A 25,466-nucleotide genomic window follows, 5' to 3' on the forward strand; every position below is an offset into this window, starting at 1 on the left:
GCAGTAACGGAGTGCCACCTCGATCTCTCGAGTTCTGGGGCCGCCTCCTTCCTCTTGACCCCCATCACTGAGCATTTACTACCTGCCGAGCGTTGGGCTTTCTGGGGAGTAGAAAGCTTGTAACCCACAGTCCAGTGTGTGTGCAGGTTCTGGTTCTGAGGTCTGGAGTGAGGCCAGACTCTCTGCGTTTCTCAAAACCCTGGGCGAGGGCCTTCTCTGGTGGTCCAGTGGTTAAGGGGCGCAGGTTCGATCCCTAGTTGGGGAACAAAGATCCCACATGCCACGTGGCATGGCCAAATAAACAAATATTAAAAAAAAAAAAAAAAAACCTAAAGAAACAAAAACTCTGGGCGGGGCTTCCCTGGTGGCGCAGTGGTTGAGAGTCCACCTGCCAATGCAGGGGACGTGGGTTCGTGCCCCGGTCCGGGAAGATCCCACATGCCGTGGAGCAGCTAGGCCCGTGAGCCATGGCTGCTGAGCCTGCGCGTCCGGAGTCTGTGCTCCGCAACGGGAGAGGCCACAACAGTGAGAGGCCCGCGTACAGCAAAAAAAAAAAAAAAAACAAAAAAACAAAAACAAACAAACAAAACCCTGGACGATGCTGCCACTGGTCCCTGGACCGTGCCGGACACCCAGCAGGACAAGTAGGAAGTGGGGCTGGGGGCGCAGGAGCCAGCTCTCCAGGGCCTGTCTCCCTGCAGCAGGAGCTCCTTGCTCCTTGCCAGATCGGGATGCTCCCTGTTGGCCGTGCCGCCCCGCCAGCTTCCCACAGGCTCCCTGCCTCCAGCCTCTAGTTCTTTTGCTGCAAGCAAGCCTCTTACCTAGAGCTCAGGCCCCTTCAGATGGCGATGGGGGGCAGTGCAGTGTGGGCACAGTCTGGAAGTTTTCATAATAGTGACTGTGCTCTGGGCAACTCTCACCTGCCTCTCCCCAGTTCACCCCCTGTCTCACTGGCTCAACACTCTTGGCCAGACTCAGCCAGGCTGGGGGCCTCCCAGTGTGACCCTGCCCCGCACCTTCCCCGGTGCCAGCCAGCCAGCTGTGCCAGTGCCAGCAGGAGGAATCCAGCTTCAGGTCCCCGGGTCTTCCTGGGAGAGGGAGTAACTGGTGGGTTGTAGGCCAGGGGTGAGGTGAGTGTGCAAGGCTCGCCCTGGAGAGCGGGTTTGCGGTTGTGGCCCCGTCAGGCCTCCCCTTGTGGTGCCATGAGCCTCTTGGTTGGGAGTGCACATGTGGGAAGGTGGGGCTGCAGGCATTTAGGGGCAGACTCAGGGAGGTCGAGCTGGGGTGGATGGACCCCACCTCCCGCACTGCTCAGGGACCTGAGGGAGAAGCCCAGCCCCAGGCCCCCATCACCACGTCACCAGCGTGCTGATGGAACTGAGTGTTCATTTCGTAGAAGTCTTGTCCGAAGGAGGGCAGGGCTCTTGGCATTCGTGGAGCCCGTTGCTTTCCAGGAGGATGGTCTGGGAGACGAGCCAGGAGCTGCTGGCCAGCATCCAGGTCTGGCCCTGGGATTACCCGCTGGGCTCGCCCAGAGCAGTGGGTCCCACCCACCACCAACCCATGTCTAGAGGGGCAGGCCAGCGAGGGCACAGCCTGGGTCCCCAAGAGTAGGCCTGCCCCTAGGTGTTGTAGCCCGGGTGAGGCCTGCTGTGAGGTAGGCTGTGGGAGGGGGAGATGAGGGGGAGCTGCAGGCCGAGGCCCTCCTCCTGGCTCCCGTGCCCTGCCCCTGGGAGAAGGAGGTGCAGGTGTCTGTCCCCAGGGTAGGAAAGTCTGGAGTCAGGCCCTGCCACCTGCTTGCTCCTGTGACCTTGGGCAAGTTGCTTAACCCCCAGAACCTGTCCTCTTATCTGGCACTGGCGGTGGAGAGAACACCTCTGAGGCTTCCCCACAGCAGGGTGCCCTCCAACTGGTATGGGGTGAGGAGGACCTGGGGCTGGGGGGGTGGGTTGGGGGCTGGGCCTTAGGCTCTTCTGGATCCTGGGTGCTGGGACCTTCCAGGCCTTCTCGCTCTGCCCTCCAGCTGCCCTCCTGCAGCCTGGGAGGGGCTGGGCCTGCAGGGAGGGGCAGTGCTCGCACCTGTCGGGGCCACACCTGGAGCACCAGGTGGCCACAGCAGGGGTCGGCTGGGCCCAGAGTTGGGGGGGCAGTGGATACGTGTGTCTGAGGCCCTCAATGACAGAGTCAGATGTGCTTAAGCCCCTGGGGGCATGGAGGTGGCCTGGTGTCCTTGTGACTCCCACCGCCATTGGAGCCCTAGGTGGGTGCTGGGCAGCCCCTCCCGCTCTCAGCTGGAAGAGTCCTGTGTTCTTCTGTGACTTCTGGCTGTTGTTCTTTGGCCAGAAGGTGGTTAAGGAGCAAGAACAGCCTCCCATTGGGTGCTTTGGGCTGGGCCGGGAGCGAACTTTTCCCGGGGGACCCAGCATAGCTCTGGGCCTCCTGTGAAAGGTGTGCTCTGGGGAGGGAGGAGGGGTCAGGGTTCCTGGGGACCTGGGTGACGAGGCCTGCCCAAAGAGGGGTGGGGGGCCCCCTTTTCCTGTCTTCACCCTTCTCTCCAGGACCCTCCATCCTGGCTGGGTATGGGCGGGGCGAGTCGTGTCAGCCAGGGTACGTGGGGCTTCTCTGGGGGCTCTTTCCTGCCTAGGGAGATAGGACATTGCAGAGAGGGGCCCACAGTCTCCTGGGAGAATCACCCAAGGGTGAAACCACACCCTGAGCTCAGGCCCCCCTTGTGGGCTGGAGGTAGGCATGGGATGCCCTCCTCTGTCTCCAGAAGGGAGGGGTGCCCGCCGCCAGGCTCCAGGAAGGCAGGGCTGCCTGCCTGTTCCCCAGGGGGTTCCACCTGAAGGCTGAAGGATGGAGCAGCCTGAGGGCCCAGGCTTCCTGGCGCCCAGGCTCTGGGCTCGGTGGGTGTCCAGGCTAAGTTGGGGTGGCTCATGTCGGAATTGGGGTTGGAGCCGTTTTCCTTGGCTTCCTGCTTAAACAAGGGCTACTTTAATGTGGAGACCTCCTTTCATGGCCTCCTGCCCTCTGTGGGTTCCAGGAGGGGAGACCTCCCCACGAGCCCTGAGCCCATGTGGACCACCTGACGTGGGTGGGGCCTTGTCTTGCCTGGGATCCCTGCGCAGCTGTAGGGGCTGGCCTTGGGCATGTGCTCTGTAGGCCCCGGGCCTGTCCTCTGTGTGGGGTCAGGGGCCGGGCGGGGGCCAGCCGGGCCTGCCTCCCTGGCTTTTCTGAGGCCTGAGCCTGGAGGGAAGAAGAGGAAATGAGATCTCAGTCAGGACCTGTCCTGCATCACCATGTAGCAGCCCTATTGGGGAGGTGGGTTCTGGCCGTCCTGTGAACAGACCTGGGAAGGTGATCCAGGCCCCTCTGTTCACAAGAGAGCAGAGCTGCCCCCTCTCCCACTTCCTTGCCGGGGTCAGGGTCAGCCCATCTGGGGACAACCACGCACCCATCTGACTGACCTGTCCCACTGCCCAAGATCCTGGGCATTCTGGAGCCAGTGCTCCGGGTGGGCAGTGTGGCTGCACTGGGCGTGGGATCATTGGGGCTGATAGGCACGCTGCTGGGCCTGCTGCCAGGTGGCTGCTGGGTGCCAGGAGCTGGGGCCAGGCGGCAGCCTCATTCCAGCCCGTGGTGGGCTCCTGCCAGGGCTGGGCACCAGCCCCGTACCCAGTGGGCATCCCGCTGCCAGCTTACCTGGCCAGCCCCACAGTGCTGTTTCTAGCCCTCTCTCCCCTGCTGCTGTGGGCTCTCCAGGGTGGGCGCTTGCTGCTCCCACACCCGCCGTTGAGCCGGAGGGCAGAGGCCTCTGGGAGGGAAGGAGCAACACTTTCTAGGGGTCCTGGCCCTCACCTGTGGTGAGGTGTGTTCTCGCTTATGGACACGATGTAGGCCCACGCTCGGCCCAGCCTGGGGTGGCCGGCAGGCGGGGCGGCTTCCTGGTGGACGTGCACTCCCAGCAGGCAGCTCTGTGCGACACCCTCACCCCCCACCCCTGCCCGGTGGAGGGCACAGCCTGCTTTGCCCAGTCCTACTGGGCCTCCCCGCGGGTAGGTCAGGCTCGAGGGCAGTCACTTGGTCAGTCGCTGGGCCTTGCCCAGGCTGCAGTGACCAGGCTGGTCGACCTGATCTCCAACAAGGGCGAGGAAACCCCAGTTGCAGGGTCTAGCCCAGGCTGAGGCGGAGGCTGCTGGGTGGGCATTGTGCCTGGGCGGGGCTTGGGTTGTCCTCGAGTCTGGTGGGGTTCCTGATGTGGCTTCCCATCCTTTCTCCTGGGCCGCTCTCACTGGCGGTGGCATTGCGGTGGTCTCCGCCCCCCTCCCCAGGCAGGGTTTGGCTCCATCTCTGGCCTCTCTTGGCCAGGAGCCTGATGAGGGGCCCAGGCTGCCCTCGGGGAAACGTGGACGCTCTTAGGCTGCTGGACCTACAGAGCTGGTTCTCCTGCCCTCTGGGCTGACCGTGCCCCCTCCCCCCAGCAACCCCTGCAAGAGGGGAGCTGTGCTTGGGGCCGAGAGACAGCTGGCAGGCTGGAGCCGAGGCCTCCCGGCCACCCTGCACCCCGGGTCTGGTCACATTCCTGAGGGACCTGCTGAGCCTCCCTGGCCCTGGGGGCGGGGGAAGGGCAGGCAGGGATGGGCTCCGGGCTGCTGCAGGCCTCCTCCCCCACCCCTGGCTCCATTCCAAGGGCGCCCAGGCCTGCTGGAGTGGGGAACAAGGAGCTGGAGCCTCAGGACCCCCTGCCGCAGGACCCAAAGCTCTGGGGGGGGGCAGGTGGAGCCCACCCACATCTGGCAGCAGCTGCCAGCGGCCTTGGCGGGCTGGTATTGAAAGGGCGAGCCTGCAAACGCCATGTGGTCAGGCTGGGCTGGGCAGGAGGGGGCTGGGCGCTCTGGGCGGGGGGTGCAGTGGGGAGAGCAGACCCGGAGGGAAGGGAAGGAGCAGGAGAGCCAGAAGCGGTTGAGACTGGTTCTTATAAATAGCCCGTTGCACCAGCGCCTCCAATTTTGACCTTTTGTTATGTAAATGTGGCCAGCCTGGAAAGGGCCTTGCCCAGGCCTCCTGCCACCACGCCTGCCCGCCCTCCAGGAATTGTGCGCCTGCCACCAGCTCCCCCAGATCTAGGTGGCCCTTGGAGTATCCTAAATCTGTGGGGGTGGGTGGGAGGAGGGTGCAGGCGAGCTCCCCAAACCTGCGTTCTTCCTGCCACAGGGACTGACTCTGGGCACTGTGACCACTGTCTCTTGCCCAGCTGTCTGGGCGTCCCAGCCAGAGAGACCCCCAGACCTTCCTGGGAGCAAGGGCCCCCAGCATCTCCCCCCTCCCCTTGCTGATGCCTTTGTGGGTGACCATGTCTGTCTGTCTTCCCTTCCCCAGGTGACCAGGCATTGATGCACCCCCAGGGAGGCCACGTGCTCAAGGAGGCCACCCCCGCTGGCTGCTGCTCACATGGTTTCTGGGCCCCTGGCACTCCGGTAGGTCAGGGAGGGGGAGCTGGGGGCGGGGGCGGCAGAGGGAGGACGTTTTCTCCTCCTCCTGGGGACTCTGGGCAGCCTGCAGCTCTCAGCCTGTGTCCTGGCCTGCAGTCCTTTGTGTGCGGGCAGCGCTGGCAGCATAGAGGGGAGGCTGGGGCCTGGGGAGGAGGGCTGCTGTGGACTCACTGGCTCTCGGAGGCCAGGACCTCCTGCCCTCGGCTAGTCCCCTTGCCAGTTGTCCTGGGTGCTGGGGCTAGGTGTCCAGGCCAGTGTGGAGGCCGCGCCTTGGACTCTTTGTCCCTGCCTGGCTGGCTCGGGGGCAGGGAGTGGCGGAGGGCTGGTTTCTGCGTGATCTGGGCTCCAGCCTCTGAACAGCCTGACAAGGCCGAGCTGGCCTGAGGTGCTTGCTGCCTCCTGCTGTCAGGCCCTGAGTGAAGGCCCACGTGGTCATTGGGCTCTTGAAGTCTTCCTTGGGGGCACAGGATCATGGGGGGTTTTCCTCTGTCTTTGAAAACAAGGGCAGGTACGGGCCAGTGGGAGGAAGGCAGGTAGGTGCAACCTCTCCGGGCTCTGTCCTGAGGGAGACAGGGCTGGGCGCCTGGTAGGAGCTGATCCCAGTTCGGGGAGGCTCAGAGCAGTCAGTTCCTCTCTGAGGTTGGGCCGTGAGCAGAAGAACATGAAACCTCCGTGTCGGCCTCATGGCTCAGAGCACCTGTGGGAGGGCACAAGCTCCTGAGTGGCTGGATGGGTGGGGAGCCACAGCCTTGCACTGTGGCCCTGCTGCCCAGTGGGGTGGGTGCATGATTGGGGCACGCTGCCCCCAGAGACCCCTGTGCACACTGCCACACAGCCACCACAGAGCTCCTCTGCATGTGTTTTCCTCAGTGACATCAGTTAGCATCTGTGCCAGTCTGGCGAGTTTCCCAGGCTCAGACAGCACTGCCTGCCCTGCCCAGAAAGTCCCTGGGGCCCAGCGGTGCCAAGGCTTGGCCAGGCTGCCTTTCCTTCTCGGCACCTGGAGGCCCAGGCAGGGGGTAGGGGGGATGGGTGCTCAGTGCCTGTGGTGGAGCAAGGCCTTGTGGGGTGGGGGTGGCAGCTGGGCTGCAGTGTCACGTGATGCTGGTAAACCTCAGAGTTTGGGAAGCCTCTAGGGTTGTTGGAGAGAGACCCAGCCTAGAGCAGAGGTCGCAGACCAGAGGCTGCATGTTTGATCTGGCCCACGTGGTATTTAAGGAAAAAGAACCTTCATTTTGCATGGGGTGATTTCACCTGAAAACCTGGATTTCTGGCTTGTCTCGAAAGCTGGGAAGCTGCATGCCCACGTGAGAAGTCCAACCACCCAGCACCTCATAGACCCCTGCCTTTGGGTCTATGAAGCCAAAGACGGGCCAAAGACCTTTGGGTCCCATCTGGCACGTGGTTGGCTTCCTTTAGTGCGGAGATGATACCTTGGGCCAAGTTCAAATCCCAGTTTGGTTGCCTCTCACCATGTGCCCTTCGTTGTCCTCTGTGTTTTCAAGTCTGCAGATGGGCTGGTGCCGCCCCCCTTCTCAGGCAGCCTGGGTGGCATGAGTTCCCTGCCCAGGTGCCGGGCCCCAGGAGGGTCCCCCGCTGATGCACGCGCGTACCTGTTCTTGCCCGCAGGTGGTGCGTGTGGGCAGGGCGTGGGGACATGGGGCCCGACATGGAGCTGCCCAGCCACTCGAAGCAGCTCCTGCTGCAACTGAACCAGCAGCGGACCAAGGGCTTCCTGTGTGACGTCATCATCATGGTGGAGAACTCCATCTTCCGGGCCCACAAGAACGTGCTGGCCGCCAGCAGCATCTACTTCAAGTCCCTGGTCCTGCACGACAACCTCATCAACCTGGACACGGACATGGTCAGCTCCACGGTGTTCCAGCAGATCCTGGACTTCATCTACACCGGCAAGCTGCTGCCCAGTGACCAGCCAGCCGAGCCCAACTTCAGCACGCTCCTCACCGCCGCCAGCTACCTCCAGCTGCCCGAGTTGGCAGCCCTCTGCCGGCGCAAGCTCAAGAGAGCTGGCAAGCCCTTTGGCTCCGGGCGGGGTGGGGCTGGCCTGGGGCGGCCCCCCCGCAGCCAGCGGCTGTCCACGGCCTCTGTCATCCAGGCCCGGTATCCAGGGCTCGTGGATGGGCGCAAGGGGGCCCACACCCCCCAGGAGCTCCCCCAGGCCAAAGGCTCCGATGAGGAGCTCTTCCTGGGCGGCTCCAGCCAGGAGAGCGCGCACGGCCTGGGCCGGCCGGTCTGTCCAGCCAGCGGGGAGGCCGGCCTGGGTGGCTGCAGCACCAATGGCAGCGGCGGGGGCTGCGAGCAGGAGCTGGGCCTGGACTTGTCCAAGAAGAGCCCCCCGCTGCCCCCCGCCACCCCCGGGCCCCCCCTCACCCCTGACGACCCAGCCCAGCTGAGCGACAGTCAGCAAGGCTCACCCCTCTCAGCCTCCGCCCCTCCCGTCGCCAACAGTGCCTCTTACGCCGAGCTGGGGGGCACCCCCAGTGAGCCCATGGATCTGGAGGGGGCCGAGGACAACCACTTGAGCCTATTGGAGGGGCCGGGCGGGCAGCCCCCCCGCAAGAGCCTCCGGCACTCGGCCCGCAAGAAAGAGTGGGCCAAGAAGGAGCCCGTGGCCGCCTCCCCCTTTGAGCGGAGGGAAGCGGCGCCGAAGGGCCCCTGCCCAGGGGAGGAGGCTGAAGGGCTCGGGGACAGGGTTCCCAACGGCATCCTGGCCAGCAATGCGGTGGCGGGCGGGCCCTACGGGGAGCCCTCATACCCCTGCAAGGAGGAGGAGGAGAACGGCAAAGATGGGAGTGAGGACAGCGGGCAAAGCGGGAGCGAGGGCGGCAGCGGCCACGCCGGCGCCCACTACATGTACCGGCAGGAGGGCTATGAGACGGTGTCCTACGGGGACAACCTGTATGTGTGCATCCCCTGCGCCAAGGGCTTTCCCAGCTCCGAGCAGCTCAACGCGCACGTGGAGACGCACACGGAGGAGGAGCTCTTCATCAAGGAGGAGGGTGCCTATGAGACGGGCAGCGGGGGCGCCGAGGAGGAGGCCGAGGACCTGTCGGCGCCCAGTGCGGCCTACGCAGCCGAGCCCCGGCCCTTCAAGTGCTCGGTTTGCGAGAAGACCTACAAGGACCCGGCCACTCTGCGGCAGCACGAGAAGACTCACTGGCTGACGCGGCCCTTCCCCTGCAACATCTGCGGCAAGATGTTCACGCAGCGTGGCACCATGACGCGCCACATGCGCAGCCACCTGGGCCTGAAGCCCTTTGCCTGTGACGAGTGTGGCATGCGCTTCACCCGCCAGTACCGCCTCACTGAGCACATGCGCGTGCACTCGGGCGAGAAGCCCTACGAGTGCCAGCTGTGCGGGGGCAAGTTTACGCAGCAGCGCAACCTCATCAGCCACCTGCGCATGCACACCTCCCCCTCCTAGAAGCCAAAGACCCTTGTTGGCCTGCGGGCGCCCAGGAAAGCAGGGGCACAGTGGCCGGGCCCCGGGTGTGGGGCGGTTCCTGGTGCAGCCCCCCCCCGCCCCCCAGAGCTTTAATCCACAGTCTGTACCAAGGGGAGAAGTGGGCAGCCAGCACCCAGCCTCTGTGCATGTGGCTGCTGCGCCGTCTGCCTCCTGATCCTGCCCGGCCCAGTTCCCCGTGAGGGCCACGGCAGGGCCTGCGGGAGTGGGTCACGGGGGGTGTCCCGTAGGCCGGGTTGGAGCAGGGGGAGTGGGGGCCTCCCTCCACGCTGCGGGGAGCAGGGCTGCCACGGCCGGGGTGTCTGTGCTGCCAGCCTGGCTCTGCGGGGAGCGGTGCCAGAGGGAGGGGACAGCGCCCTCCCTCCTCGAGCCAGGGGTCACCGCTCACTGGTGCTGGGACAGTCAGGGGCCCCCACCGCCTACCTCTCCACAACTAAAGAGCCCTCTGGGCCAGTGTGGCTGTTATTCCTACTGATCTGTTCCTTTTTTCTTTTTGAATTTTGTTTTTTAAACCAAAACCAACAAGAGTTTATTTTCCTTCCAGCCCCTCGGGGCTGAGCCTGGGTCTGCAGACTGAATGTACCGGGGCAGCCACCCCCCGCCCCCACCCCCACCCCGCCCGACTGTGGGCTGGGCGCCCACCCTCCAGGCCCCAGAAGCCCTTCTTGGCCAAAGGCTTCCCTGGGCCCCGAGCCCTGCCTCGGCTGCCTCAGGAGAGAGAGTGCTTTTCCCATAGTTTCTGAGGAATATTCTTTGTTTAGAGGTACTTGTTTTTTATTAAGAGAAAACCCCGTGTAACGTGTATGTGAATGTTGGAACTGGAAGGTCTGGGGTTGGTGGGGGGCGGGGGGAGGCTGGCCGCGGTGCCAGGACGTTGGTACGCGTTTCCATTTTCTCCGTGTGTGTGGTGTGCGCGGTACGTGTGGACTCATGTCGCGTTTCCTTCCTTCCTTGCCCATCAAGGTGGAGAGACTTCTGACCTTTTGCTACCTCTTGAATTCGTGAGAACAGGACATTGGTTGGTGATGGCAGTTGTGGCCGTGACGCTTGTGTTTTCCTTCTGTCACCCTCCTGGGCCCCCCGCCTGTGCCCCCTCTCAGAAGGGGCACCGGTACTTCCTCTGTGCGCCTGTGGCCAGCTGGCCACCCTGAAGGTGTTCTGAGTGTGCTGCTGGGCGTCAGGGAGCCCGAGCTGCCTCTCATCTGGGCCTGAGTGGGAGTATGGGTGCTCCAGCCCCTGGGGAGCCCCCGGCACAGGACCAGGTGCCGGGAGACAGGAACCACACAGTGGGACAGGTTCCTGGAGGCTTCCAGCCAGGCCAGGATGGGGCGGAAGTGAGCCCCCCCCATCCTGTCCCCTGGGCCTGCAAGAGCCTGACCTCGGGAAAGCAGCAGCCCCTACCTGACCAGTGCGGAGGGGCTGACCACAGGGATGTGTATATCTTCTCCCCCCACCCCCTCCCCGGCAGGGTGGATACCTGCTCTGCTTTGGCATCTCTGGGCGGCCTGGGGAGAGGCTGGCTGCCACCCATGGGCTCAGCCCTGAATCCCACCCTACGCTCACCTCTCGCCTTGGGCTCTCCGCCAGCCTCAGACACCTCCATGGGCCTAGAGCCATGCTCACAAGGCCAGGCCAAGGTCGAGAGGTCGGCACCACTGTCCTCAGCCTACTGCAGCCACAGGGCTGGACCAGCGGCTTTATCTTCTTCGTTTTGCTTCATGTTTTCATTTCTTTTTTTTTTTTCTACTTTAAGTTCAGACCAAAAAATTCCGGAGTCATCCCCTACCCCCACCCTCCACCCCTCCAGAGACCCTCCAGTTGAAACCAGAGCCTGAGTTCAGGGACCTGAGTGGTGGGTGTTGGGAGTGAGGGCATGCAGGCCACGTGGGGCCCTGCTGAGCCCTTGGGGTACCCCCGGCCTCGGGCTGCTCCTCTCCCCTCTGGGGACTTGTGTTCCAGCAAGTCAGGCGGGGCCCTTCCAGCGCCTCTGCTCTCCCGACCCCCCTATTCCGTCAGCACTTAAGCCACACGACAGAAGTCTGTAGCGGGAGCTGCACACACGCCTCTGGGCGTGGCCCCCGGTGAAACAGGTGGTTCATGACAGAGCTTCAGGGACTGGGCGCAGAGGCCCTCACTCGACGACCTTCGTGCGACGTAGTATTGTACCCACCTGAGTATTGTATCATATATCGAGCCTTCTCTGTATTTTAACAAGAAAGCAAAACACTAGTTTCCTATTTAAGACTTTAAGGGTTTGTGGGGCGGGCGGGGTTAACACGACACTTGGTTTTGTTTTCCTTTTCCTTTGGTTTCATGTGGAATGCGTGCTCGTGAGTGTGTGCATGGACGTGTGTTAGAGCCTCACCAGGAGATTAGGCTGTTGGAGGCCAAGGGCGGCTTACAGTTCTCTGCTTTAGTCACTTAATTCCTGAATGTTTCGGAGAAACAGGAAACAGAAAATAGCAGATGTCATGTAGGAAAGAGGATAAACAACAACAAAAAAAAAAGAAAAAAAAAAAGCTCACACCCAAATTCACGAAACCTATTTTTTAAACCAAAGCACATTTTGAATGCGTATGGAACCTCAATGGGCTCAGAAAAAAGATACTAATATATTTATCTCATTGTTTACATAAACTTTTACAGTTTCAGACCTCAGCAGATAAAAGGCCAGTCCCAGTGAACCCCACCTTCCGCCGGAGCCCCTTCTGAGTAGGCCCTGGAATGGCTCACGGGCAGAGGGGCCACCGTGGGGCCCGTGAGGCCCCTGAGCCCTCCTCCCAGCCCGGGCCTCTCCCAGCCCAGCTGGCACCAAAGAGCTTGGGCCCGTGCTGACCCGCCCCCCAGGCCTCCTGGCTAGACCGTGGTGGTCCTGCCAGCTAGCACAGCAGGGGTGGCTGTCAGTTCTGGCCACAGGACCTGAGCCTGGGCTTGGGCCCTGGGATGGAGGTGCGCCCCCATCCCGCTGCTCGGCCTGCGACCCTCGGGGGGGTTGATGTGAGGGTCCCTCTCAAGCCAAAAAGCCAGGACCTTTGCACAGCTCCGTCGACTCCAGCGGGTCCCCACCCCCTGGGGACCCCCACCTCCACCCCGGCAGTGGGAGGGGCTCACTGGGCCGGTCCTTACCTACACAGACGGTGCAAACACTCTGAACAGTGTTGTTTTTGTATCAATATGTTTGTGCAGTGATGAATGTATTTATTTCTCAGACTTGGGGCGAGCGAGCGGTAGACCCGGGCTCCACCACCGCACGCTCCCGCCAGACCGAGCCCACCACCGGGGCTCCTCCAGGATTGCAAAAAAGGTAAAGAAGAAAAGATGAACCTTTAAGCAAATACGAATCTCAGAGACTCGCAGCATAGCCATACACCTCAGCCCGTGAAACGAACAATTTGGACCCAGATGGACTTTCAGAACCTCACACAGCCGTGTGTGTTACCGTTGGTCGCCACTTGGGGGCTCTGGGCTGTCCGCCGCTCCCGCCCCCACACCCACCCGTCAGTATTCACTGGACTGGCCGTGTGCAGGAGTGCGATCGGGGCGGGCTGGCTGGGCAGGCGGACCCCAGCCGCCCTCCCCGCGGCCGTCCTGAGTCGGGGTGAGGCCTGGGCAGCCGGGAGGGCAGGGATCAGGGCAGAGGCCGCATCCGTCCCGTCCCCTTGGCTTTTGGGGGCGAAAGCAGAGGCGCCAGGCCTCAGACCAGGGATCCCAGCCCTACCGGCCCCCTGCAGGGACCAAGGCCCTCGCTATTCCCCAGAGCCAGGTTAGGCATCATTGAACCTGTGAACCCGATGCCAGGAAGGGGTGGTGGAGCGGGGCCTGACCAGAGCCTCAGTCTGACATTCCAAATCAGGGGGTGGGTGTACGCTGTGGGAATTGAGGCTGCCCGGGACCCCCTGCCTAGGACCACCCATCCCCCACCGGGCTTGTCATCCCACTTTAATTTTCTACCGGGAACCCCTCCCCCTACCTCACCTTGCTATTTATTGCTGTAATTTATTGACCTCAAATATGCTGCATAACAGACCTCACTCAGGGCAGAGAGGATCCCCAGGGCTCCCCCCCTCCACTTGGCGGGGCCCCGTGGGGCCAGGTGCTGAGGGGAACCTCTCTGTCCCCCACCCATCACTTGCTTTCCCCCTCCCCCGTTGGGGGACCCCAGGTTGGGCACTGGCCCATTCACAAATACCTCGAGGGGGAGGGGGAGGGATGGGGTTATAGCTGTTTTGTTTAACGGGAACTGGAAGAGGGATCATGTCCTGCTACGCGCCCTTCCCAGGAAGGGGGGACCACGATCGCACTCCTGTACTGGCCACCGCCACTGTCAGTCATCACACTGAGTTCACTTCCCTCGAGAATTTGGATAAATTCAGGTCAGAGCTGCAGGTATGCAACCCTCAAGTGTCATAGTAAAGCAGTTCACCGATCTCTCCATTCAGAAGCGTGCAGTCTTAATGTACAGTGATGAGAAACTGTTATTTTATGATCTTTTCATTAAAAGCTTGATTGAAAACTTGTGTGAGGCCTCTGTTCTCTGGCTGTTCTCTTGCTAAATGAGAAACTGCTTTCCTTCCTCTGTCCAGCGCTTCCAGGACCTGGGAGGGTGGGAGCTGGGGTGGGCATCATCCTGCCCCAGGCCTAAGGGTGGGTTTCAGAGGGGCCTAGGCCCTCGGTGGCATGTGTCTGTCTGGAGTTGGCAGTTGGGTCAGCATCCTTTCTGGCACTGTTGGCCAAAGCTGGCCGAGGCAGTGTGGGAGGCAGGGTGTGTGTGGAGGGGTGTGGACCCGGTGGCCTGGGTGAGAGGAGGTCTGGCCCATGCCTAGGACCATGCATTGGAACAGCAGGATCGGGCCGGGGCAGGGGGTGCTCATTACTGCAAACTGCTCCCTCCTGCCACTTGGTCTTGGGGTGGGATGGGTGGGAGCCGGGAAGGGGGATAATCTTAAGTCTCTAGGGTCAGGGACAGTAGACCCCATTCACTGGAGGACTGTCCCTCCTGAACCAGGGTGGGGGTACCAGGCTGAGTGAAGACTTAGGAGGAGGAGCGGGCTGGGCCTGGGAGGGTGGTCAGCCAGCTCAGCCCCCGGACTCCATGTACTGCAGGCATCCAGGCAGCTACAGGGCTGCAGCAGGCGAGCCCACAGAAGAACATGGGCATTGCTGCTCTAATCTCAGTAGGTTCTGTTCAATTGTTTTAAAATTCTTTTTTTTGGGTATATCAAAGCAATACTCAAACATAGTTAGAATAATCAAATGGCTCTTAAAAAGGCTTAAAACAAAAAATGGTTTCTCGTCCTTCCCAGCCCATCCCCACGTCGTGCAGGCAACCAGAGTCCAGCCTCACAGCAGGTGATCATTTCAGTTCATCTCTACCCTCTTCCCCTTCCCTCCTACCCCTGCAAATAGTTATCAGAGGATTCCTGTGATCTAGGGCTTGGCAAACTTTTTCTGTAAGGTTGCCAGATAGTAAGTGGGCCATTCAATCCCTGTGGTGACTCATCTCTGCAGTCACAGAGCAAAAGCAGCCAAAAAGGGTGTAAGCAGACGGGTGTGGCCATGTCCTGTTCAATTGCATTTACAAACCCTGGTGCAGTGTGCAACTGGCCAAGCCATAATGGTTATCACCATGTACATTTGTTTATTGCTGGGCCAACTAGTGTATTGGCCCTTCTTATTTTTCTTGAGGTTTAATAACAATCTTTTTAATTGCTCAGTTTGATCTGAGCCTCTTTCTCCACCCTTGACGCTGTGAAATGCCTCCCGGTACAGTTTTCCACAGAATCAGACACTGTTCTGGCGCCTGCTGTTCTGCACAGGTTGGGCTGGAGTCCTGCCTTTTTGTCCTGCAACAGAAGTCCTGTTTTCTGGCTCCTGTGTGTTCTTTTCTTGGGTGACACGCTTGTTTGGTAGCGTATTTGCTCCAGTAACATCCTGACGAACACATGGGAAGTGGATTTCTTGAGACTTAAAATGTTGAAAATGCTTTTAAATGACACGGAATTGGTAGTTTGGCTGGGTATAGAACTGTGGATTGGATGTCATTTTCCTGCTGAAGTTTGAAGGAGTTGCTCTCCTGGCTTCTACCTTCCAGCGTGAGAAGAAGCCCAGTCCCCTGTGTGTGACTTGGTTTCCTCCCTGGAAGCTTTGGTGTCATCTCTCCATTTAGACGGTTTTCTGTTCGTTGGGCAGGTGATGGGTTGGTTCTACTCTGCAGGCTCATTCCCTTCAGTAAACTCTTACTGATTTTTAAAGCATCTTAGCAACTTTTTTTTTTAGGTGATGTATAGTTGATTTACAATTGTGTTGGCGGTTATTTTAAATTTTCTTTCTTCTGTTTGTTCCCTGATTGTTGCATTTTGTTCTCTTTTCCTGGATGTAATCTCTTTCTAAGGAAACTAATTTTTTGACACTTTCTACTGTTCCTTGTATTGTATGTAGTTCCCTTTTAGATCCACTTTTGGTTTGTTTTTATCCTGTTCTATAATTTTAAAGACTTTTCCTCAAATGTTGGGTGGCCTTGGCAGTTCATATTTAAGAATGAGACCCTAAAAAGCTACTCGGAACCAGTCCAGCCATCACCTAGGGTGTGTGTGTTTCATCGCACTCATCTTGCAGGTGGGATGGAGGGAATGAGCACCGCTTCCCCGTGTGCCGAGTTGGCCGTGGTGCTTTTGACGGAGGCGCCAAGGCGAGGCCTCACACCTCTTAGCGCGGATCACTGGAGGAGGTGGGAGGTGAGGGGTTACTCCATTGCAGCCTGAGTGAGTTGGGCCTGGTTATGGAGTCATTCTGTGAGTGGAGGTCAAGGACGGGGTTGAGTTGTAGGTACCGCTGTTTCCTTTCATAAAGGTTTTGTTTAAAATGTGCCTCTTTCTGAAAACCACCTGAGTAGGGCTGTTCCTGATCCTGTGCGGTGGAGGTGTTTGAGCCAAGAAAAGGAGTCGGGCAGGAAAAGAGCTGCTCTGGGTGTCCTGGCGTCCAAAGGGACGGAGGGAGGGAAGAAAGGAAAGTTCGAGGAGAGTGAGCCAGAGGCTGCTCCCATCTTCACGCAGGAGGCAGCCCCGAAGCGGAGTGTTTCCATAGACCTTCTGGAAGGACCTTTTCTGAGTTCAGCAAATGGAGAGGAAGCTTTTGGATGGCTCCCCCCGAAGCCGGGGTGGGGTGGGGGGTTGGGCAGCATGTCGTTAAAGGTCTCCACACTGCAGGATGTCGCTGCTGCTGATTCCGAGGGGCCCCCTGCCTCGTGGGGCACCTGGGAATGTGGCTGAGGGTAGATATTTTTCTGGTCACTGTGTGGTTTAGGATGTTACCTGGACTTACTGTGGTGATCATTTCACAATGTCCATAAAGATGGAATCATCGTGTTGAACTCCTGAAACTAATGTTGTGTGTCAATTATACCACAGTTGAAAAATGCCAGTTGACAGTCTGGGCCTGACCCCTGGTTAAAGGGCCGGGTGACCCTCCCACCACTGCCCTGCCCTCAGGGGCCACCCAGGACTCCCTCACACAGGGGGGAAGGCAGGCTGTGGGGGATCCAGCTGATGTAGCAAAGGACCCCAGGCTGGGAGCAGAGCATGGGGTTGACGCCTCACGGTTCTGGGGACCGGAAGTCTGAGACCCAGATGTCGGCTGGGTGGTCTCTCTCCAGAGGCCTCTGCATGGCACATAGATGCCCTAATCACCCTGTGTCCCCTTCTGTTAGTCCCTCTGTGTGTCTGTGGCCAGATTTCCCCATACAAGGACCCTGGTCAGACTGGGTTAGGGTCCAACCCAAAGACCCATCTCCAGACACAGTCACATTCTGAGATGCTGGGGCAGGCCTTCAATGTAGGAATTCTGGGGGACACGCTTCAGCCCACATGGGGCACTCAGACCTGCCATGTGCGGCCTCGGGTGGCTGTGGGGGTCCCCGGTGACCCTCTGTCCGTGTTGGCGCCATTGGCACCATCTCTCCTGCCTCGGGGCACAGGCCACCTCTGCCCTCAGCAGGTACCTGCTGGGGTCACAAGCTCCTCACTGAGGCATCGCCCCTCGCAGTGTGCCCCCCAGGGAGTCGGTTGGGGGTATCCCCAGAACCTGCCCACTTTGTGATGCTACAGGCAGTGATCCCTGGGCCCTGGGGTGCCTCCCAGGATGTGGTCAGGGCTCATGCCAGTGGCTGTCAGTGCACCCCCTGAGAATTCCTCTTCCTGTCCCCACACTGCCTGTCCGCTGACAGGGGTGCAGACCTCAGTCTTCAAGAGCAGGGTGGGGGAGGCAGCCGCTGACTGGCCTCCTCCGGCCCTTGGTAGGAGGTGGGGCTGCAGGCCGGGGCAGCAAATGAGACAGCTCATCACCTGACCTGCCGTCACAGTAACTCAACGTCTAACCATTAAACAGTCTGGTGAAGGGCTGTGAGGAGCTGGTCAGACACCAGGCGCTCAGGCAGGGCCGCCCCATGGGTGGGGAACAGTGCATGCAAAGTGTGGAGTCATCAGAGCACATGGTCTGTTTACGGGACTGAGGTGGCTTCCCTGTGGCTGGCGTGGGAGACGGTGGGGGGCTGGCAGGTGGGCCCACACTGGGGGGACTCTGTGCCATTGTGCCATTATTTGATACATCGTGGTTTACGGAAATCTTTTTTCTATTTTTTTTGGCCGTGCAGCTAGGCTTGCAGGATCTTATTTCCTGGAGCAGGGATCAGACCCATGCCGTCGGCAGTGTATGTGCAGAGTCCTAACCACTGGACCATCAGGGAATTCCCCTTTTTTCTCTTATCAGGCAAAAAATACAAGTTTCAAATACAAAAAAAAGGGGCTGTGCACAACAGGCATGGATTTTATAACTATTCTTTCTCTGATTGGACATTTATTGAGCTCCTGGCACCACGCAGATGTCCTCACCCGACCATGCACTGAGTGTGCAACCACTGCATTCAGCCCTGAAGACAGGGTTGGGGGCCCTGCACCACCCCCTTCCTGGGCTGTGCCCCTCGGTGAGGGCCTATGTGGGGAGGGAGGCCCAGAGAAGAGGACCTTGAACCTGAGTCCTGGGGGAGGGGCAGAGCAGGGCCAGCAGGCTGGGTGGGAAGACAGGCAGGTGCTTCCACCGGGTCCAGTGGGAGCAAAGGGCAGGGGCACCGCAGCCGGGGGTCTGTTTCCATGGCTCCTGTCGTCCCCACCACCAGGGAAGTGGCTTGGGTTTCACTGGAGGCTTCCTCATACCCGAGCTTTCCCTGCAGAGTTTCCTCCTAAAGACCAGGGGCAGGGAGGGGTCAAAGCGCCCCTCAGCTCACCCTCTGAGGCTGCAGAACAGCAACCCAGGGGGTGGCCAACGTCACCGCGTGAGGGCTGGATGCAGGCCCAGCTTCTCGCGGGGACAGGGCACCTGAGCTGCCACTGCCTGGTGACCTGTCGTCACTGAGCTTCCCCACATAAACCGGGATCAGGACGCCTAGGCAGCGGGTGCGGTGTGGTCATGGGGACGCTGTGAGGGGATGGAGGGGCCCCCAGGGATGCAGAGCTGTCCCACGGGACTGGAGCTTGTGTTCCAGGAGCCACAGGAAACTGGAAAGAGAAACAAGTGGGCCAGATTCTAGTGTGTCATCGAGCCCAGTATATTCACGGTATTTCATATGTAATCGATACAAAAATTATCAATGAGATGGTGCTTCGCAGGGTTCACATCTCGGTCTGGACCAGACTTTCAGGAGGTCGGCGCTACCATCTGGAGCCAGTGATGTCCAATGCTGGAGCCAGTGATGGTGCCAGGCTCAGAGCCTCAGCCGTGTGAGTCACTGGCCCCCTGGCTCTGTGAGGGAGTCTGGTAACAGCCCCACTTTACAGGTGGAGAAACCAAGCCGCAGAGCTGGAGGGGGGGTGGGGGGCACTCACACCAGCACCTTTTTATTTATTTTTTTCTTTTTCAATATGGTTTATCACAGGATATTGAATATAGTTCCCTGTGCTATACAGTAGGACCTTGTTGTTTATCCATCCTATATAAAATAGTTTGCATCTGCTAATCCCAAAGTCCCAGTCCATCCCTCCCCCACTCCCCTCCCCCTTGGCAACCACAAGTCTGTTCTCTGTCTGTGACTCTATTTCTGTTTCATAGGTAAGTTCATTTGTGTCATATTTTAGATTCCACATATAAGTGATATCATATGGTATTTGTCTTTTTCTTTCTGACTGATTTCACTTAGTATGATCATCTTATGTCCATCCATGTTGCTGCAAATGGCATTATTTCATTCTTTTTGATGGCTGAGTAGTATTCTGTTGTATATATACCACATCTTCTTTATCCAGTCATCTGTCAGTTGCTTCCATGTCTTGGCTGCTGTTCAGTAATGCTGCAATGAACATTGGGGTGCATGTATCTTTTCGAATTAGAGTTTTGTCTGGATATATGCCCAGGAGTGGGATTGTTGGATCATATGGCAACTTTTTTTTTTTTTTTTGGCTGCATTGGGTCTTTGCTGCTGCACGCGGGCTTTCTCTAGTTGAGGCGAGTGGGGGCTACTCTTCATTGTGGTGTGCGGGCTTCTCATGGCGGTGACTTCTCTTGTTGTGGAACACGGGCTCTAGGCGCGCAGGCTTCAGTAGTTGTGGCTTGCGGGCTCTAGAGCGCAGACTCAGTAGTTGTGGTGCATGGGCCTAGTTGCTCTGCGGCATGTGGGATCTTCCCGGACTGGGGCACGAACCCGTGTCCCCTGCATCGGCAGGCGGACTCTCAACCACTGCGCCACCAGGGAAGCCAGGCAGGCGGATTTTTAACCACTGTGCCACCAGGGAAGTCCCGGCAACTCTATCTTTAGTTTCATGAGGAACCTCCGTCCTGTTCTCCAAAATGGCTGCACTAATTTACATTCCCACCAGCAGTGCAGGAGGGGCAGCTTTATGGTAGGCACCCAGCTGTATCTGCTGACTCCTCAGACTTCCCTATTTCTTTTTCTTGCTTCATTGCAGGTCCTCCAGCACTGTTAGACCTGAGCAGGAGGGTCATAAGTCTTAACGGGAAAGCTGCTAATACTGCCTCCCTAAGGAGTGTGTTTACTAAGCAGCTTTCACCAGAGTCCCTTTCGATCCCTCTTTAAATTTTCCACAGATGAGGAACTCTATCCCGCGTTCTGCTCCTACTGAAATGCTCTACTGAAGCTGGTGTCCTCCCTCTTTTGTCCATGTAGTGAATGACGTCAATTTTCAGATCTTGAACAATCTCTGGAATAAAGTCTGCTTGGTTTCATGTACCTTTTTTTTCAATGTACCCCTTTGGATTTGGTCAGCTAATAATTTATTTAGGACTTTTGCATCCAGCTTCATAGTCTAAATTGGTCAAATGAAAGCCGACTTTAAAAGGACAAGTTTACCTGCAGTTTCACCAGTGAAATAGCTTGTCTTTCTCTTGTTTCCTTTAAAGATCTTATCCGTGTACATTACAATCTTAGTTATTTCAGCATACATAGTAAATCATATTCTTTTTTTCACTAGACATCATATCTCTATGCATGCCACATAAAATACATCATTTTAGTAACTACAGTGGTGTCCTCTTTGTGATGACTGTAACTACACACTTGAGTGAACCACTTAACGCGTTGTGGTTTAAGAATTTTTTTTCTTCTTCCTAGATTAAGTTCCCAGGAGTGGGATCATTGGGTCCAAAGACAAGAACCTGTTTACGGATCCTGATCTCCTTCCCACAGGAGGCTTCTCAGTCCGCAGTGCCGTCGGCAGCGAGCGGGAACAAGCCAAACTCGCCTTTTGCTTCGGGTGCGAGCACCCACCGGCCTGCGCGGTCCGATGGCTGCCCGTGCGCAGCGGTTCCGAACCGCCCTGCGCTCCACCCATTGTGACGCGGGTCCGGCGGCGGCGGGTAGAGCCGGGACATGGCAGAGGCGCAGGAGCTACTGCTGCAGCTGCTGAAGGACAACCGCGACGGGCGCCTGCGGAAGCAGGAGCTGGAGGAGCTGGTGCGCGGGCTGGAGGCCGAGAGCGAGAGCCTCAAGGCGCGTCTGCACGACCTGAGCGAGCGCGAGCGCAGGTGCGGGCTGCTCCTCACCTCGCCCCGGGCCTTGGGACCGAGCCGACGTGCAGGGGCACCGCGAGGGGGCTGGCATCCGGGAGCGACCCCAGGCCGCGGAACCTCAGTTTCCCCTCCGCAGCCTGCAGCGACGGCGGAGCCAGGCGGCGCGGGCCCTGCACGGGAAGGCGAGCGAGGCGGCGCGGGAGCGCGCAGACCGGGCGCGCCGGCTGCTGGAGGCTGCGGAGCAGCACAAGCAGGACCTGGTGCTGGGGGGGGCCCTAAATGGGGCGGAGCCTGAGGGGCGGGACCTTGGACGGGGCGGGTCTCTGTATGGGCGGGACCAGTGGAGGGGGAGGGGCTTGAATGGGGCGGAGCCTGCGGAGAGGGAGGGGCCTTTGACGGGGTGGGACCTTGTGTGGGGCGGGGCCTGAGGCAGGGTGGGACCCTGGACGGGGCGGGGCTCTTGGTGGGCGGGGCCAGTGGAGAGGGAGGGATTTTAATGGGGCAGGGACTGCGGTGGGGGCGGGGACCTCGGAGAGGCCCGGACCGCCCCCTCGATCCCGTCCAGGAGCAACAAAACCGTCAGCTGCAGGAGCAGTGGGAGGAGCTGTCAAGCCAGGTACCTTCAGGAGACGGCTTCCGTCTCACGCTTCCCCTAGGAAGCCCCACCGTAGTCCCCGCCCCCATTTCAGCCGCGTCCCCGCCTCCCAGGATAATCCCCACCCCTAGAAGCCCCGCAAGCCCCGCCCTCACAAACCCCACCCCCAGCTCTTTTACTATGGAGGAGAACAACTGAGTCAGCAGCGCGCAGAGCAGCAACCCGGGACCCAACTGGTGGCTTTGCAGGTGCTTGGGTGGGGCCCCGAGGGCAGGAGCGCTGGTGTGGGCGGGGCTTTGATGACCTGAGGGCGGGGCCTTGGGGCTGAGGGCGGGCGGGGGGGCATGAACATCTTGGCCGGGCGTTGGGGCGGGGTCTGGAGCGGCGAGCTCGGGGAGTGCCGGGCTCCTGACCTTCCCTGGATCCTCCGGAAGAAACAACTGGAGCTGGTGGAGGCCAAGCACGCCAGGCAGGCGGAGGCCCTGCGGCAGGTGCGGACGGAGCCGGGTACTCAGTGGGAGGGTCGGCTTGGGGTGTGGGTGGGGCCTGGGCAGGCGCCGGACTTTGGAGAGGGTTGAGTTCCCCGAGTCTAATCAGGGTTCCCCCCTCATGCCAGAGCGCACAGCGGATGGAGGAAGCCTGGGCCAGCTTCCAGGAGCAGAGCGGAGTCTTGCAGGTGCCGCCCCCCTCCACTCGGAGAGCCGCTCACCTCCGACCCCACTGCGGCCTCCTCCCCCGGAGCTGCCGGGGCCTGCCTCACCAAGGTCTTCCCAGGTGTGAGGCCTCACTCCCACCCCCTCCAGGAGCTGCAGGGGAAGGTGATGGAGGCGGCGACTGCGCTGGACGCCTCGCAGGGCGGCCCAGAGCCGTAAGGGGGTTAGGACTGTCGGGTGTGGGGAGGTGACTGTGGGGCCGGACCGAGGGCACATCTCCATGCCTGTCTCCACAGGTGCGAGTCGCAGCCTCGCCGGGGGCAGGGATGCGCGGGCTCGCTCATGGAGGAGGTGGCCAAAGCGGACTGTGTGAGTGCGGGCCTGGGCGGGGACGGGCTGGAGCCGGGACCTGCCCCCGGGCCCGCCCCCACACACGTGGCCACCCCATCAGGGATTTCCCCCCCTCCCCCAGGGACCCGCCCCTTGATACCAACCCCGCTGGGCGGCCACGCCTGCCACAGGAAGGCCCACCCAAGGACCACGCCCGCATAGGGGACCCGCGCCGTAGTGCCACGCCCCCCACGGAGCGACGCGCACCCACGGGCCCCGCTCCCCCAGGGGGTTCCCCCCACCGCTCCCCGGCGCGGAGCTGTACGTCGCTCCCTCTTCCCCGCAGGAGAAGCGGCTGTTCGGCGGCGCGGGCGCGGCGCTGGAGTCTGGGGTCCGGGGTGCGCCCGGCGCCCCACCACCACGCGTCTGCCGGTGCGTCGTGGTCCGCAGGCTGTGGGCGCTGGGCGCGCTGCAGACGCTGCTGCTGCTCCTGCTGGGCGTCGTGGCGCTGCCGCTGCTCTACCTGGCGCTGGTGAACCCCTCGGCCCTCCGCCACAGGCTCATGCGCCCCGGCTCGGACGCCGCCATCCGTCGCCTGCGCTACACGCTGGCCCCGCTGCTGGAGCTGCGCGCGCGCGGACTGCTGCCCTCCTAGTGCATCACGCCGGCCGCGGCCGCCAGCACCCGTGTCTCCCGCGTGGTTTCTGGGCGTCAGGCGGAGGGGTGGGCGGGCGGGGGTGACTGGGGAGAGGAGGGGAGAGGGGAAGGGGGGACTCGGGAGGGGTGGCGGCGAGAGAATGGGAGACGCCGGGGCGGGGGCGTCATGTATCCTCGGGCCCAGCGGACGCCGGGCTCCTCCGGGCGGACCTTGGTCCCGAGAGGCTGCCGGGCCCTCGGTTCCTCCAGCCCCGCCGCCCACTCGGGAGGGGTAGGAATTGTTACTAAACCCGCTCTCCCCTCCGGCGAGCAGAGCCCGGGGCACCTGCTGGCGGCTCCCCGCGGAGGTCCGTGTCCCGCGTCCGCGTAGTGGTTACGCAGTCCCCGCGACGCCCCTCCTCCCCTTGGTCGGCGGCGCTCTCCCGCGTCCGGGCTGTGCGAATCGCACGCTCAACTGCCCAGTCTTCACGGGCATCGTCTTTTCATTTCTGTAAATGTTCTGCTTAATGCAGATGGACCTCGCGTTTCACTTAGGCTCTGATGCAGACGCTGCTCGATTTTTATTATTTACTTTTTTTTTGGTAGTGAAATTGTATCTCCTGTGCACACATACGTGCGTTTGTTTGTTTTCTTTGTTTTTTTTCGCGGTACGCGGGCCTCTCACCTCTCACTGTTGTGGCCTCTCCCGTTGCGGAGCACAGGCTCCGGACGCGCAGGCTCAGCGGCCATGGCTCACTGGGCCTAGCCGCTCCGCGGCATGTGGGATCTTCTGGGACCTGGACACGAACCCGTGTGCCCTGCATTGGCAGGCGGACTCTCAACCACTGCGCCACCAGGGAAGCCCGATACGTGCGTTTTTGCTCAGGCTTTTAAACAATCGTTTTCTTATTGATTTGCACTTGTTCTTTAGTCTTTTGGCGGTTAAATTTGTTCATGGACTTCTGTGCACAATATAAGAATTGTGCATTGTGTTCTAAAAATTCCGTTCTTGCCTGGAAGTCGTAAAGATACTCTCACACTTTAAATACTTTTCATTGGTATAAACATTTTATCCATCATCCGTAGGTGGGCACTTGGGTTGTTCCACCCTTTGGTTATTGTGAGTAATGCTGCAGTGAGGGAATTCCCTGGTGGTTCAGTGGTTGGGACTCGGTGCTTTCACCGCCTTTGCCTCGGTTGCACCCCTGGTCGGGGAACTAAGATCCTGCAAGCCTCACAGCACGGCCCCCCCAAAAAAAGATCAGGTGCAGTGAACATGGGTGTGCAGATATCTGTTTGAGTGCCTGCTTTCGCTTCTTTTGGGTATTCACCCAAAAGTGGACTTGCTGGATCAAATGGTACTTCTGTTTATTTTTTTGAGGAACTGCTGTATGGTGTCCCATCAGCAGTGCCCAAGGGGTCCAGCTTCTCTACATCCTCTACATTAGTTTGCTGTTTTTTTTTCTTTCTTTTTAAATAATAACCATCCTAATGGGTGTGATTTTTTTTTTGCTTTCAATTTTCAGGCTTTGCATTCTCTAGTTTTTATAATTTATAATTACAAAGTCTCAGCCATCACATCCATAAAACAAGATGTCCTAGGGAAGTCTAGCTTGTATCCATGTGCCCTCCACCCTGTTGCCCTCACTCCTGTGGAAGAAACACTTGATTTTTTTAATGGACTCTCCTTTCCCCCCTTGACAAGTGAACTATGTACACCCCCCTCCCCTTTCCTGGTTAGCACAGTGCAACATGCGACTTCTCTGGCAGCTCCTCGCTTTGGGCAGTGTGGCAGGTGGGCCTGTCATTTATGCCACAGCCACTGTAGCCGTGGGGGTGTGTCCTCATGCTTCCTCAGCAAGGAGCCTTCTGCAAACGTCTGTTTGTATTTTGCCAAAGAATCTGTGAGATCCATTCCTCAAAGTGGGATTGTGAGCCAGGGGTGACCACATTCATGATATTTGGAGATGCCCCTGGTCACTTGCAGGGTCGCTCTGTTGCATTCCCACCCTCACTGGCTATGGCCCCTTTCCCCACAGCCTCCCCACCAACCCTGCATGTTGTCAATCTGATGGTGAGAAAGGGCACTTCAGGGTGGTTTTAATTTGCATTTCTCTTGTGATCAAGGTTGAGCACATTTTTTTATATTTAAGGGCCAGGTACATTTCTTTTCCTGCAAACAATTCATATCATTTGTTCATGTTAAAACTATAGGATTGTAGGGTTTCCTTCTCCCTCAGTTTTTCCAAAGCTCTTTTTTAGGA

The 25,466-nt window shown here is 59.5% G+C and overlaps 2 protein-coding genes across 2 annotated transcripts; both read left to right on the plus strand.

The window, feature by feature from the left end:
* Positions 1–5,383: 5,383 nt before the first annotated feature.
* On the plus strand, positions 5,384–13,473 carry HIC2 (HIC ZBTB transcriptional repressor 2). The gene is made up of 2 exons (XM_081252438.1): positions 5,384–5,477; positions 7,122–13,473. The coding sequence occupies exons 1-2, from the start codon at positions 5,452–5,454 to the stop codon at positions 8,935–8,937; spliced, it is 1,842 nt and encodes a 613-aa protein (XP_081108564.1). The 5' UTR covers positions 5,384–5,451; the 3' UTR covers positions 8,938–13,473.
* A 7,375-nt stretch (positions 13,474–20,848) lies between these two features.
* TMEM191C (transmembrane protein 191C) lies at positions 20,849–23,344 on the plus strand (the record flags this gene model as incomplete). The annotated part of the gene is made up of 9 exons (XM_081252491.1): positions 20,849–21,003; positions 21,125–21,248; positions 21,554–21,604; positions 21,754–21,831; positions 22,018–22,074; positions 22,200–22,259; positions 22,387–22,451; positions 22,533–22,605; positions 22,913–23,344. The coding sequence occupies 9 exons, from the start codon at positions 20,849–20,851 to the stop codon at positions 23,219–23,221; spliced, it is 972 nt and encodes a 323-aa protein (XP_081108617.1). The 3' UTR covers positions 23,222–23,344.
* Between the last annotated feature and the right edge of the window lie 2,122 nt (positions 23,345–25,466).

This window comes from Mesoplodon bidens, assembly GCF_964165515.1.
Source record: "Mesoplodon bidens genome assembly, chromosome: 13".
In the NCBI taxonomy this organism is placed as follows: domain Eukaryota; kingdom Metazoa; phylum Chordata; class Mammalia; order Artiodactyla; family Ziphiidae; genus Mesoplodon; species Mesoplodon bidens.